Source organism: Megascapheus bottae, chromosome 21 (genome assembly GCF_031878675.1).
Source record: "Megascapheus bottae isolate mThoBot1 chromosome 21, mThoBot2.hap1, whole genome shotgun sequence".
In the NCBI taxonomy this organism is placed as follows: Eukaryota; Metazoa; Chordata; class Mammalia; order Rodentia; family Geomyidae; genus Megascapheus; species Megascapheus bottae.
In genome coordinates this window covers 34241363-34257678 of record NC_143529.1, presented here as the reverse complement: position 1 = coordinate 34257678, position 16316 = coordinate 34241363, and the positions used below count along the sequence as shown (strand labels likewise).

Sequence of the window (16316 nt, the reverse complement as noted above, 5' to 3'; positions counted from 1 at the left end):
CAGACAGTGACTGCTATACCTCTTGACAAGGTACCTGGCTAACTATAAAGCCATGATGGACCCCTAAACCTCTGACTAATACTGGTTTATAAAACTTTGGCCTCTGTGAGACAGAGACTTTCCTTTACTTGAGCTCTAACCCCATGTCGGAGGCCAACACCCACAACCAAGACTCAGGGATCCCAAACTGTTTCCTTTTGACCTGAAGAATAGTCCCTGAAGTATTCCTCCTCACAAGATATCAAACTAGACCAACCCAGAGCACAAACATAGAGACCTTTTACATTTTAAGAGGCTGTCACTGACAGGAAAACTAATTTTCACAGAAATATTATATTAGAGAAGGCAGTAAACTCGCTCTTTCACTGAAAGCCTTTAGCTCTACCCTCCTTAGACTAAGTTCCTACTCTTACTCCCAAGGACAGATTCATTATCACCCCCTTCTTTCTTGTTTATGTGCTGAAGGCATGATAACTCTTTCCATTACACTTCCTTTGGCCAGCCAGCAAAAACAGATCTGAAGAAGCAAAGAATTTATAACAAAAAGCATCCTCTATATCAGGCATAGTAGTAGTAGTACATACCTATAATCTTAACACTTGAGAATGGAGGCAGAAGGATTATGAGTTCAAAGGCAGCTTGGTCTACAAAGTAGGTTTTGGGTCAGCCTGGGTTACACAGAACTGTTTCAAAAATAAATAATAAATAGACAACAAGCCTGGTATCAGTAGATCATACCTATTATTCTAGCTAATGCAGCCAGGGCAAGAAAGTCCATGAGACTCTAATCAACAATTAGCCACGGGTAGGGGAGGAGGGGGAACAAGTAATAAATCACTAGCCTTGAACAAAAAAAGCTCAGGCTCTGAGTTCAAGCCCCAAAACCAGCACAAACATAAAAATAACTAAATAAACAACAAAAATGGTGCTCTCTATATTTAAACAGGTCACTTAGACTTCAAGAGCTTGAGTTTGCTGACCCCATTTCACTGCACATTTGCCTCCTACACCCTTCGATGGCAGCAGCCACTTCCCTAGGCCATCGTGCTCTGTGCCCCATACAGCAGAGGCACAGGCCTCTCTATATTCATCTCACTTCTAAAACTTAGTCCAAATTTACTAGTATCCTTCCTTCCTTTGGGTGATCTCGCCCACTATTATGCTTTAAATACCACATTCATGGTGATGACACCCACAGGTGATTTCTTGAGAAGCTTCCATCTCTCTTTTGAACACCATACACATTGATACAAATCTCTCTACCTACTTGAAATAAAACTAATACACAATAAACTGCAAGGATTTAAAGTATGAAATGAAAGCTACAAAGTGGCTATAATTCTAGCCACTTAGGAAGGTGAGACAGAGAATCATGTTTTGAAGCCAGCCAGGGAGAAAAGTCTGAGAGACTCTCTTTCCAAATTACCTGCAAAGAAATCTAGACTAACAGTGGAGCAATTGTGGTAGAACACCAGCTGTAAACAAAAAAGCAGAAAAGCTAAGAATGGGAAGTCTGATTCATAACCAACCAAACCAAAAATGAAGTTCAAAGTGAGAAGTCCTAACATATAAAACAATCCTATCAAAATAATAAGTATCCATCACTCCAAAAAGGTTTATTTAGGTAATCCATCTCCCCAGCTACCACCCCCAGGCCACCACCAATCTTGCTTTGTTATATTATTTAGTTTGTATTTCTAGAGTTTCATAGAAATAGAATTGCACTGTGCATTATTTTCTGCCAATCTTCTTCTACCTGTCATAATTTGAGATTTGCGATGTGTGGCATGTATCAGTAATTCACATTTTTTATTGCTGAGTTGTATTCTACTGGAAGGACACATTGAAGTTGGATTCATATACTGATGGAGATTTTGGACTGGTTTAACCTTTGGGCTATTACAAATATAGGCAAATGCACATTCATGTGTAAGACTTTATGAAGATACATACTTTCATTTCACTAAGGTAAATAGCCAAGAATTAGTAGCTGCATCATGTAGGTATCTGCTTAACTTTTTGAGAAATTGCTAGACATTTTTCCAAAGTGACTGTGTCAGCAGTTCTAGCTATTCCATTTCCTTGCCAACATTGGTTATTGATAGTCTTTTTAACACCAAGTAGTCTAATGGGTCTGCCCTGGTATCTTGTGCTTTCAATTTACATTTCCTTAATGACTAATCATATTGAGTATCTTTTCTTATTTATTCATCATCATTTATCTGCTTTAATAAAGAATCCAGATCTAATGCATTTTGTAATTGAATTACTATTGAGTTGTTTTAAAGTCCTTGATTAGATAAATGTTTTCCAAATATTTTCTCCTTCATCTTTTCATTTTTATGTCTACTGAAGAGTAAAAGTTTACAAGTTTGATGAAATCCAATTAATGGCTTGTTTTTCTTTAATTTCAATTTCTCTGCAGAGAGATTTCAGTGTTATAACCTCTGGCTTCATTGAGTGTTCTACTTCTTTTTTTTTTCTTTTTTGCCAGTCCTGGACTTGAACTCAAGGCCTGAGCACTATCCATGGGCTTTTCTTGAGGCTAGAGCTCTACCACTTGAGCCACAGCACCACTTCCAGCTTTTTTAGGTATGTGGTACTGAGGAATCGAACTCAGGTATTCACGCATGCTAGGCAAGCACTCTACCACTAATCCAAACTCCTGGCCCCAAGGGTGTTTTATTTCTTTAGACCCTTGTACTTCCATATAAATCTTAACATCAACTTGGTAATTTTTATAAAGAACACATCTGAGGGGGATTACACTAACTCTAAAGATTGATTTGGGTAGAACGGACATCCTAACAATACTGACTCTTAACTAATGAATACGATATTTCTCACCACTTATAGAGTTCTTAAGTTTCTCTCATTGAAGTTTTATAGTTAGAGTGAATAGGCATTATATATTTTTTCAAGTTTATCCCTAAGTTTATCCCACAAGCTAATATTCATATTTTATTCTATTATAAAATAATACTTTAAGTAATTTTTGACTTCTAATTTTTCATTACTTGTACACAGAAGTACAGATAATTTTTATACATCAACCACCTTGTCAAACTCACTTATTACTTCTAGCAGCTTTTTTAAAAGTAGATTCCTTAGGACTTGCTATATAGAAAATTATAGGAAATGAAGAGAGTTTTCCTTCCTTTATTCCTCATATTCTTCTCTATTGCTTTCTAGAACTGGCTAGAAGCTCCAATATAATGTTTGATAAACGGATGAGAATCTAGGCACCATTGTGTATGCCTATGGTTTTTTAGAGAAACTGAAAGCCTGACCTTTATTGCTATTTCAAATAATAGTACAAATTAAAACCACATCTTTCTTCTCAATTGATGAGCACAGATAAAGACTAAAATCCAAAATGTTCTAGCCAGGCCAGGTGGCAAGAGAGTAAGATCTGAGAACTGCAGTTCAAAGCCAGCCCAGACAGGAAAGTCCATGAAATTCTTATCTCCAACCAATCACCAAAAAGCCAGACATCAAGTTGGGCTCAAGTGGCAGAGCACTAGCCTTGAACACAAAAGTTCAAGCTCCAGAAACTGGCACCAAAACAAAACAACAAAAAAAATTTTTCTTTTGCCATTCTTTTTTTTTTTTTTTTTGCTAGTCTTGGGGCTTGAACTCAGAGCCTGAGCACTGTCCTTCAGCTTTCTCAAGGCTAGAGCTCTCCCACTTGAGCCACGGCACTACTGACAGCTTTTTCTATATATGTGATACCTAGGAATCAAACCTGGGTCTTTGTGCATGCTAGGCAAGCACTCTACCTTTAGGCCAAACTCCCGGCCCTTGCCACTAATTCTTGATTTATTTAAAATACAGCTGGGCAAGGTGGCTCATGCCTATAATCCTAGCTACTAAGGAGGTTGAGATCTGAGGATCAAAGTTCAAAGCCAGCTCAGGCACAAAAGCACTTGAGACTCTTAACCTCCAATTAGCCCTTAGAAAATGGGAAGTGGGGCTTGGCTCAAGGGTAAGGTGGTAGCCTTGAGCTGAAGAGCTCAGGAACAATGCCCAGGTTTAGTGGCAGGGCGGTAGCACTGACCTGAAGAGCTCAGGGACAGCACCCAGGCTGAGTTCAAGTCCCATGACCCACAAAAAATAAATATATACATATATACATACATGTATTTTTTTATCAACCAAAAGTCTATCAGTCACCGCACTGGGCCAAACATGTGTTACATGTTTTCTAGTATAGGCAGGAGACTGTCTGAAAAATGCCATCATCCCTATGGCTTTGCCTGGCCAGACTTCTCAGTACAGGGTATGGAAAAATAAAACAAATCAAGTCTGACTGTGTTGGCCAGCTTTATTTTTATCCAAAACAATATCAAAGGAACAAAATAAGGCATGTGTCAAAGAAAACAGAATGGTCAGAGAAAAGCAAGTCAAATTATCCAATGTCTTCCCAGAAGGTAGAAAACAGAATGGTCAGAGAAAAGCAAGTCAAATTATCCAATGTCTTCCCAGAAGGTACCTCTAAATACCCACCATGCAGTACTCTGGTTCACAAGTACTCAATCTTATCTGTAGGGCCTATAATTACCCTCTAGTTTTTGATGCCTCATTGATACATATTTGAGAGAAAAAAAAATTACCAAAGAAGAAATAATTTAGAAAAGGGATATTTAACTCACCTTCCACTGTTCCTCAGGAAGCAGTTTTACGACCACCACATCCCCATTTAAGGCTCTATTTCGAGCAACAACTCCATCAATAAAAATGTCTCGATCACCATCCTAGATTGGAGAAAAATAAAGAAATAGTCATCTTGCCAAGGCCTCAAATCAAAACTTACTTCCTTTGTGCACTTTATTTTATTTTATTGTCAGGGTGATACATAGAGGGGTTACAGTTACATTCATAAGGTAGTGAGTACATTATTTCTTGAATCCCTTCCCATATTTTTCTCTGACTTTCCCAGCCCCCAGCCCCTCCCAAGTTGTAAAGTTCATTTCCAAAATATTGTCTTGTGAATATCACTGTTAAACTTGGTCCTCTGACTCATCATCTTGTTTTTCCCCTTCCCTAATTCAAATGAACAAATATATGCAACGCACCACATACCAAAGCAAATACAATAACAACAACCATAAGGGGGAAAAAAGAGGAAAGAAATAACTTAGTATACTTACAACACATAGTACATTAAAAAACAATAACGCCAAAGATAAACCTCTTTGTTTCCATATCCTAGCGTTCACTTCTCTTAGCTTCATCCTATATGGCCATATCCACATAGCTTTTGAGCTATTATGATCCTTGGTTAGGAAAATACTAGACATATACTAATTGCAAATGAGGGAAATCATGGAGCCTATGTTTCTTTGGGTCTGGCTTACTTCACTTAATATGATTTTTTCCATGTCTTTCTATTTCCTTATGAATGAGACAGTGTCATTCTTTCTGATGGCAGCATAGAATTCCAACATGTATAAATGCATTTTCTTGATCCATTCATCTACTGAGGACATCTGGGTTGATTCCATATCTTAGCTATGGTGAATAATGCTGCGATGAACACAGTTGTGCTGGTAGGTTTAGTATGGCCTTGTTTCTGGATATTTGGGTAGATGCCCAAAAGTGGGATTGCTGGGTCATAGGGGAGCTTTATGTTTAGTCTTTTGAGGACCCTCATACTGTTTTCCAGAGTGGTTGGACAAGTTTACACTCCACCAACAGGGTAGTAGTGTTCCCTCTGGCCATATGTTGTTACTAGATTTCTTGATAATGGCCTTTCTAACTGGGGTAAGATGGAATCTCTATGTTGTTTTGATTTGCATTTCTTTTAGGGCCAGAGATGTTGAGATGTTCATGTGTCTCCTGGCCATTTTTGTTTCCTCTTCAGATAAGTCTCTAAGTCTTTTTTTTTTTCCTCCAGTCCTAGGGCTTGAACTCTGGGCCTGGGCTCTGTCCTTGGACACATTTTGCTCAAGGCTAACACTCTACCACTTGAGCCACAGCCCCATTTCTTGCTTTTTCTGTGTGATACCAAGGAATTGAACCCAGGGCTTCATGCCTGCTATGTGAGCACTCTACCACTAGGCTACACTCCCAGGCCCGTCTCTAAGTTTTTAGCCCACCTTTTAATGGGGTGGTTGTTTCTTTGAGGATTTGTTTTTGAAAGATTTCATTTTCTGAGCTGCAGCTGTATTTTAGATATGAGGCCATTGTCTGTTATATGCCTAGTGAAGATCTTCTCCTAATTTGTGTGCTTTCTATTCATCTTGCTAGCCATGTTCTTTGCCATACAGAAACTCTGCAGTTTAATGCAGTCCCATTTGCCCAACCTTTCCTTGATTTGTTGTGCTTCTGGGTCTTTATTAAGAAAGTTTCAACCTGACCCAAGGAATCGTAGTGTATCTATTCCTTCCTATAAAATTTTCAGGTATCTACTTTTACCTCAAGGTCTCTGATCTACCTGGAATTGATTCTGGTGCAGGGTGACATATAAAGATCCACCTTATGTTTACTACATGTGTTCAGCCAGTTCTGCCAGCACCATTTGTTGAAGAGGCTGTCTTTCTTCCAGCCAGTATTCTTGGCTCCTTTATCAAAGATTAGGTGGCCATAGGTCTTTGAGTTGATTTCAGGGTCTTATGTTCTATTCCAGATCCTCAGGCCTGTTCTTGTGCCCGTGTGTTTTTATTACTATAGCTGTGCAGTGGAGTTTGAAGTTTGGTGTTGATATTCCTCTGTCGCCGTTCCTTCTGCTAAGAATTGTTTCTGCTATTCGGGGACATATGAGTTTTTAGATTGCTTCCACTATTTCATTAAAGAATGATGTTGGGATACTAATGGATATTGCATGGAATTTGTATATAGCCTTTGGCAATATTGACATTTTCACGATGTTAATTCTTCCAATCCAGGAGCATGGGAGGTTATTCCAGTTCCTTAGATCTGTTTTAATTTCCTTTTTCAGGTTTTTAAAGTTTTCATCATAGAGGTTCCTTTACTTCCTTGGTTAAGTTTATTCCTAAGTATTCTATTTTCAACAAAGTTATTTTATACTGATGATCAATTCATGGTTTTTAGCCTACTGACTTTCTGGCATAGCAAATGACATTATAGAAATTTATAACCATTTTTAGAGTATGAATAAACCTAAAGAATTTAGTCATATTTCTATTTTTTCTCAAAAAACCTTGTCATTTTGAAGTTGTGAGAAATAATGGACAATGTTTAATGCAATCTTCATTTTATAAGTAAGGAACTCTCTTTTTTTTAATAATGTTTTTATTTCAATGTATAGAGGGATTACAGTTATAGTCGCCAGATAGAAGGTGTATTACTTCTCACACATTGATATCCCTTCTTATGTTTTTGTCCCCTTTTCCCTCCTCCACCCCCTCCCCTCACTTTCCCCTCCTATTTCAGATAAACAAGTAAACATCTATATAATATACCAAGCAACAAAGTGGGATACTGTAACAATATGAGATTAACCAAAGGGCAACACAAGAGAAGAGAGAAAAACATAATACATAAAGAATAACAGCTACCTATAATTAAGATTTTGTTTTCATGTCCTGGAGGTCCATTAATTTGGCCTCATCCTATATGACCTTATGTACCTAGGTTTTGAGCTACTGTAATCATCTGCTAGGAGAGTCCTAGGTTTGTACTAGTTATTACAAATGAGGGAAACCATTGAGCGTCCAGCTAACATCTTGCTTTCTAGTGTAGCTGTGGGCATTTTGTCTACTTCATATATTTTGTTCCTAGAATGGACATGAACTGTATCACTCAGAAAACTATACTTGCAAGTTCTGGGGTTGCTACCTGAACTTATTGCTTCTACTCTTGGTCTCTTGGATTCCTTCCTATAATGTCATTTAAAAAAAAAAAAAAAGCTGGGCATAGTGGCTCACACCTGTAATCCTGGCTACTCAAGAGACTGAGATCTGAGGATTGCCAGCCTGGACACTAAAGACATGAGACTCTTATCTCCAATTAACCACTAGAAAACTAGAAGTGACACTGTGGCTCAAGGGGTAGAGCAGTAGTCTTGAGCTGAAGAGCTCAGGGTCAGCACTCAGATCCAGAGTTCAAGCCCCACAACCAACAAAAAAAAAAAAAAAAGAAGAGGAGGAGGAGGAGGAGGGTGGGGGGGAGGAGGAGGACTTTTCCAGTCTCCAAGTCTATTATTAACTGCTTAGAATTAAATTGTTTAGAATTTTTAACCCTTCAATAGACAATAGGACTACTGAGACAGATGAAAGAATAAAAGAGAACAGGTATGATGGCTCACAACTGTAATCCCATCTATTTAGAAAGTAGAAATTGAGAAAATTGTAGTTAGAGGACAGCCCAGACAAATAGTTGGCCAGACCTTATCCGACAAACAGGTTAGGTGAGGAGATATATACCTATGAAATCAGTCACGTCATGGGCTAACCTCTGTAACAAAAGAAAAAGAAGTAAGACTGTATCTGAAAACAGCAAAGAAAAAAGGGCTAGAAATATGACTCCAGTGATGGACTGCCTGTCTAGCAAGCAGAAAGCCCTAAATTCAAGGTCTAATAAATAAATAAATAAATCTACACAAAATAAATAGGGAGAGAAATAAGCCAGTCTACTACTACATCTGTCTAAAAATTTCTTAACACAATATGTCAATAAAATTTCAAAAAGGAGACCTACTGTGAACTTTTAAAATATCATTTATTTTTGCTTTTGCTTCCTAGCTATCCTTTAATATTAAGCAGAAGTAAAAGTACATGCTTTTAATTTGCAGAAACCTAACTAGACCCCACACCCTTCCCCATCAGGCAAGTATTTCTGAGAGCCAAGTGAGCCTTGGAGTAATTAGCCCAAGCATCTTGGCAACACTCTTGCACTCTTGTGGCTAAAGGGCCAGTGTGTCTATAGCACAAACACAGCTTAGATATATGGGTTATATGCTCACATATGTGCATACAAGAGACCTCGCCAGATACAAGGGAGCCACAAGGAATAGGAGCCAGGCTTGGGAAGGGGCAAGACAGAGGTGAATCATGTCCACATTCATAGCATGGAGCTCTAATAATTCACTTGGTTACATTGATACACGGAGGTACATTTGGCAAAGAAAGTGCTTTCTTTGCCATGGAATATATTATGCTTAATGATTTGTAAGTCTGACTTACAACTTTTCAATGGTTGATATATATATGTACCTCCTCTGATACTTTCTCCTAGGCCTCATGCTTTATAGGTGCTAACCTAAGAGGGATTTAATTTAGTAGTATGAATTTCAGGCTATGAACTCATCAAAGGGAGAAGCTTAGCAGTAAATTCTTTTTATGTAGAATGGCTGGGAGGTACTTGGGATTAAAACTTCAACTACGCCACTATCAGTATTTTAATTTTTTTTTTTTTATAAAAGAGTCCCACAACTTTTCCCAGGCTGACTTTAAACTCATAATCCTCTCACCTCCGCTCCAAACAACTGGTACTAAAGGCATACACCACCATACTATAAGATTTTTTTGATATTTTTATTGTAATTAATAAAAGGGTTACATGATATTTGCCAAACAGAAGGTGCATTAATTCACATGCATTGATACCCTTTCACATGTCTTGGTCCCCATTACCCTCCCCCCCCATCTTGTTTTCCCCCCTTCCCTATCCAATTTCAAATAACCAAATACAAATATATCCGATATATCAGATAACAAAGTGAGATACTGTAACAATATGAGATAACCAAGGGACAGCAAAAGAGCTGAGAGATAACATAGTACCTTAAGGACAACAATCATTCATTATATGGCTTTTGTTTCTATATCCTAGAGGTCCTTTCAATTAGCTTCATACTATATGGCCTTATGTATCAAGGTTTTGCTCTATTGCAAATCTCTGCTAGGAGAGCCCAAGGTTTCTACTAATTATGACAAGTGAGGGAAACCATTGAGCCTAAGTTCCTTTGAGTCTGGCTTACTTCACTTAATATGATTTTTCTAAGTCTTTCCATTTCCTAACAAATGGGGTGATGTCGTTCTTTCTGACAGCAGCATAGAATGCCATTGTGTAAAAATATCACATCTTGTTGATCCATTCATCAACTGACGGACATCTAGGTTGGTTCCTTATCTTTGCTATGGTAAATAGTGCTGCAATGAACATTGTTGTGCTAGTGGATTTAGTATGCCCTTGTTTCTGGATGATTGGGTAAATGCCTAGTAGAGGAATTGCTGGGTCATAAGGGAGCTTTCCATAGTGGTTGAACGAGTTTGCACTCCCACCAACAGTGTAGTAATGATCCCTCCTGGCCACATCCCCTCCAGCATCTGTTGTTATTAGTTTTCCTGATCCTGGCCATTCTAACTGGAGTGAGGTGGGATCTTAGTGTTGTTTTGATTTGCATTTCTTTTATGACCAGAGCCGTTGAGCATTTCTTCATGTGTCTATAGGCCATTTTTGTTTCTTCTTCAGAGAAGACTCTCTTTAAGTCTTTGGCCCATTTTTTAATGGGATGGTTGTTACTTTGGAGATTAGTTTTGGAGTGATTCAATTTTTTAAGCTGTTGATATATTTTAGATGTGAGGCCTTTGTCCGTTGTATGGTTGGTGAAGATCTTCTCCCACTCTGTAGGCTTCCCAATTAATTTACTAGCTATGTCCTTTGCCATAGAAAAGCTCTGCAGTTTAATGCAGTCCCACTTATCCAGCCTTTCTGATTTGTTGTGATTCTTGGTCCTTATTAAGAAAGTTTCAACCTGTGCCAATACTGAACTTTAGACTCTATTACAGAGCAATAATTATCAAAACAGCTTGGTACTGGCACAACAACAGGCCTGAAGACCAATGGAATAGAACTGAGGACCCAGATATTAAACCACAGACCTATGGCCACCTAATCTTTGACAAGGGAGCCAAAAAAAAAAATAGAATGGAAGAAAGACAGCCTCTTCAACCAGTGGTGCTGGCAGAACTGGTTAAGCACCTGCAGAAAACTAAAGTTGGATCCTTCTTTGTCACCCTGCACTAGAATTAACTTCAAAAGGATCAAAGACCTCGAGGTAAAAGCTGACACACTGAAAACTTTACAAGAAGGAATAGGAGATACACTATAAGATTTTTTTAATGCTGTCTTTCCCCTTGTTGCTCTAATCAATGAGCTCAATATACTCAGGAGATGAAATGCTTGAAATCTGCTCAATTCACAAGTACCTCTAGGTATGAAACTTTACTCCACCAAGCATGATTCTCATGCTTAAAACTCCATGTTTTTCATACACAAGGGCTTCAACTATAACCAACCCCTCCTTCATACCTGCTAAACCACTGAAGAAAGTTCTTCATAATATGGAAAAACATTGGCTAGGCAGGACTAATTAAGAGACTTACTATCAGTCTCCAACATGGCACCCTGAAGAAGATGCTCATGGATGTTTATTATTCCTGTATGTGATCTTTACCTTATAAACAAACTCTAGAATCTACTGCACTTCCAGTGTATGAAAGAACTGTTCCTGTGGCTAAGTTACTACCTCCCAGCTGACCCCTGATTCTACTCAAGTACCATGATGAACACTAAAACTTATGCTCAGTCTCAGGAACAGAATGTGGCTCAGAATTATATAATGAGTCACTGACACTTTTTTTTTTGGCGGGGGGGGGGGTGCATGAGGCTTGAACTCTAGCCTGGGCACCGTCCCTGAGCTCTTCAGCTCAAGGCTGTCACCCTACCCCTGAGTCTGGGTGCTGTCACTGAGCTATTCAGCTCAAGGCTATCATTCTACCACAGCCTCACTTCCCATTCTCTAGTGATTAATAGGATACAAAAGTCTCTTGGCTTTGTATTGCCTGGGCTGGCTTTGAACCTTGATCCTCATATCTCAGCCTCCTGAGTAGCTAGGATTACAGGCGTGAGCCACCGCTGAGTCACTGTTATTTTAACCAAAGCAATGACTTGAATTTGGGTGCAAATATAGCAACTCTTTGGCTTCTAGATGGCAAGAGGGAAAGGGACTGAACAGAGATTAAAATCAGGGCTTACAAGTACTGGAAGAATAATATCACTTACAATGAATATGACTCAACTTACATTCTCACTAAACTTGTTATCTAACATAATGAAATATGTTAACTGAAATGTATATATTCCATTTCCTCATATATAAACAGAAGTTTATCCATCTGGTCTTTTCCTACCATGAAAAATGTATGATTCTATAACTAACCTAGATGCAGCATCCTTGAAAAATGAGGAATTAAGAATTTGCTCTCCCAGTTTTGCCCAACCAAGCCTTCAGAGACATGAAGCTAACTATGCGTCAGGGTAAACTTGCTTTAACTGGAAAAGAACCTCTTAAAATGACCCATGAATGCATGAAAGTTCTATAGACCCACGAGTAAAAATCCTTGCTGAAAGTCCTATCACCTGAACCAAAGTGAAGTGAGAAACTCTGGACAACAACAAAAAGCATTGTTTCTTATTATTGGGCACAGGTTCAAATTAACTCATAAAGTAGATTGAAAGTAGAGAGCATATTTGTTTAGGAGAGATTAAATTAAATCGGAGGGGAAAAAAAACATAGATCCTTTTAAGTTATAAAGCAAGGGCATCCAATTACACGAACTAGCGGGTAATCTGCCTGGGTCCAGCTGCTCTCCACAACTTCGAAACAAATGCCGTCCTCTCATTTGGCATGGGATTTTAAGACTGGAGAAGGGGTGCTGAACCAAACGCAAATTCTGTTTATTTAAATTTGAAATAAATCTTTGCCCATCCTCAAATTTGTTTTACTATTCTGCTTTTTAGTTAGATTATGTGATTTCAGCTTCAGAACACATCTAAAAAATTAAATGTGACATTAGGTTTATTATAAAGTTAGTGAACTTACCAGGGAAGGAATGAAAGCCTCATGAAACTTCTTTGGATTAATTCTCAATACACCCTTTAAAACAAAATAATTAAAATCTGTTAAGATCTGGCTATACAATTATGATGTTTCCATACATACTCTATTCTCCAATAAAAAAAAACTTTTTCATCAAATAATTTCACCTAGAACAAGTTAGATGCATGAGAACTACTCATTGCACAAAACACAATTTAAGTTTACATATGCAACAGCAAATTCCATGGAAAACTGAAAGCTCAAACTGACACATTGCTGAAACAAGCTACAGTAAGAAACAATTGCATAGGTCACAAACTGGTAAAGTGATAACTGGGGTTTTTAGATGCTGATCCCTCTGTGCCAGCTTTCAAGTTTAAGCCTTGACTTTAGGAACAAGATTATATGAGAATTATTCCTCACTAAATGATAGTCTTTTATAGTCTACTAGTTCTAAGATCTTTGCACAAGTGTTTCTTCTCTAACAATTCAAAGTAATGGGAGTTGATTTCCAACTTGGACACTCAGCCCCAAGGAACTGAATGCATATATTTTACTCAAGCCTCTCTGCAGAGCTGAGTGAGTCAATAATTCAAAATGGTCCATAACCAGCTTAACTTAATGCAAACAGGAATGCTGGCTCTAACAGCCAGGCCACCCAGTCTGCCTTCAACTTCCTATTATTCCAGTGCCAAATCAGGGTCCATTTCTGTTAGTGCACAGGGGTGCAAGTGGGGGCAGTTTTCAATAGCAGCTCAGTATTTCAGGCTTTGCAGGAAGCCTTCACTCTCCCCAGGTTCCAGCTATATTCACAAGCCCTAGGACTTATGCTGATGTTTTCCTAATAGCCACACTGGTAAGATAACCTGAGAATGAGTTTTAAATAACATTTCCCAAGAAATGAATGACTCAAAAATACATAAAGGGCATAAAATTAAATAGAAAAATAGGTTCTTTCACTGGTGTACCATGTTTAAATTACAAATGTATACAGTATCTTAACATACCAAATAGACCAACAAATGATCATTCATTTGGTTATATAAACTTATTTCATTATGTATGAAGTACTAAGACAGACAAAGTTGGGAGCAGAATGAAAAATAATCATTGTCCTTGTAAAGAAAAAGATGCAGAATAGCCTAAGTAAGAGTAAAATTTACTTTCAGTGGGTACGAAGAAGGACTCCAAAAATGGTACCTGGCCTTTTTTACCTGCAGGATTTCTAGGTAAGCCTGGAATAAAAGGACAGTGGAAGCCACAGTATTCACAAAAGTGGGTAAGAGGGCCAACATTCACTCTGCCCCACCAGGCTATACAGTTAAAAGTGGGAAAGCCAGAAGATATGCTGGCACAACTCTCCAGGCATCCTTGTTACGATCTGAAGCAAGGCCAGCTGTTATGGTACATGACTGTAAATCCAGCTGCACTGGAAACAGAGATCAGGAAGCTCCTGGGTGAAGGACAGCTGGAGTAAAACATTAGCAAGATTTCATCTCAAGCAACAAGCTAAGCATGTCATCCACACATGTATCCCAAAAAATAAGTAAAATATGGCAGGAGGTGTGGCTCAAGCAGTAGTGTTTTCTAAGCAAGTGTGAGGCTCTAAGTTTAAAAACCAGTACCACAAAAAAATAAAAAGTTCTGAAGCAAATTCATTTCAAGGACAGCCCATAGTCTGGCAGGTGAACCCACTCCAAACAAATGAAAGTCAATTCATCAGCATTATGTTTTTTAAAAGCTTCATTTTCTGATTGCAGGCACTTTTATCTAGCATCATCTGTTAAAATTCATATTCTCCCATCAACCCTTAGTTTGGAGAATGGTTAACACTTGGATGTACAGAAATGAGGAAGTACTCTTTTCTGAAGACTGGGCTATGTATGGGGAAAGAGAAATGTTTCTCTAGGCTTATTTAAAAAAAAAAGTTCTATTCTTGATTCTCTATGCCAAGTTGGCCAATAAACAAAAGGACACAGATATCTATGCTGTTGCTGGAGATGAAGGTGGTGCTGTCTGGGGCTGGGGTATTCATTTCTTTTTCTTTTTCTACTTCTTGTGGGGTGGGGGTGGGAAGAGAGCAACAGAAAGGGAAGGAGGATGAACAAATGCAATCATGGTATTCAATATATACTATGTGGAAAATGAACTATGAGACTAGTGAGCAAGAATGGGAGGGGAAAACTGGGGGAAAGTAAAAGAAAGGATGACATTGTCTAAAGGAGATATGTACACATTACCTGAATTGTGAAATGGTAACCCTTCTGTAAAACACCTTTAATAATGGGCTGGGAGTTTGGCCTAGTAGTAGAGTGCTTGCCTAGCATGCACGAAGAGCCAGGTTCAATTCCTACATACTACATACATACAAAAATCTAGAAGTGTCACTGAGGCTCCAGTGGTAGAGCTCTAGCCTTGAGAAAGCCCAGGAAAGTAAGTGCTCAGGCCCAAGCCCCAAAACTGGCACAAAAAAAAAATACCTTAATAACAGCAATAACATTATACTGTTTTTTTAAAAAATTAACAGAAGCCTTGTTTCAGAATAGCTTTGGAAATGTCATAGAAGCATAAGTTTTAAACACTAGATCTAAGGAATAGATCCCTTGAAAATATACATTATACTCAGAGAAGAAAATTCTAACAGGATCCCAAAGCAGATCAGAGCTGTTCTTACAGCTTAAGGGAAGAAGCTGAAAGTAAAGCTAGTCAAGAAATATTCCATCTACTGAAAGACATATCAAGAAAACAGTTCCATCAAGCTGGGCGGGTGGCTCACGCCTGTAATCCTAGCTACCCAGGAGACTGAGATCTGAGGATCAAGGTTCAAAGCAGCCTGGGCACAAAAGGACCTGACACTCTTCTAGTTATCCTCTAGAAAATGGAAGTGGGGCTTGGCTCCAGGGTAGGGAGGTAGCCTTGAGCTGAGGAGCTCAGGGACAATGCCCAGGCCCAGGGGTAGCGTGGTAGCCTTGAGCTGAAGAGCTCAGGGACACACACACACACACACACACACACACACACACACACACACACACACACACACACACACACACACACACACACACACACACACACACACACACACACACACACACACACACACACACACACACACACACACACACACACAGTTCTATCTTATCTAGTGAAGTCTAAGATTGCATTTTTCTCTCTTTTTTTTTAGTTGTTCTCTTTTCTGGGATCATGAACTTGGGCCATGAGCTCTTCAGCTCAAGCTAACACCCTACACCTTGAGCCACAGCTTAATGATTAACTGGAGATAAGAGTCTCAAGTTCTTTAGTGCTGGGCTGGCTTTGAACCATAATCCTCATATCTCAGCCTCCTGAGTAGCTAGGATTACAGGTGTGAGCCTGGCGGCTCCAAGATTGCATTTCTGAATTTTTCTAAAAATATCCTAACCTCCCCCAGTCTCCTATCTCCTAACTTCTTCCTAAAACCTTTCCTGGG

General features: G+C 38.7%; 1 protein-coding gene across 2 annotated transcripts in view; it reads right to left on the bottom strand.

The window, feature by feature from the left end:
- Dis3l2 (DIS3 like 3'-5' exoribonuclease 2) overlaps positions 1 to 16316 on the bottom strand; it is a 297816-nt gene that overhangs the window by 246296 nt on the left and 35204 nt on the right. For both annotated transcript variants that reach the window (XR_016539161.1, XM_090355040.1), the window contains exons 4-5: positions 12851 to 12904; positions 4653 to 4754 (exon numbers count right to left, since the gene is read on the bottom strand). Coding sequence is in view for 1 of the 2 variants with exons in the window: in XM_090355040.1 (XP_090211166.1) it covers positions 4653 to 4754; positions 12851 to 12904 (156 nt within the window). In the remaining variant the exon portion in view is untranslated. The remainder of the gene's footprint in view (positions 1 to 4652; positions 4755 to 12850; positions 12905 to 16316) is intronic.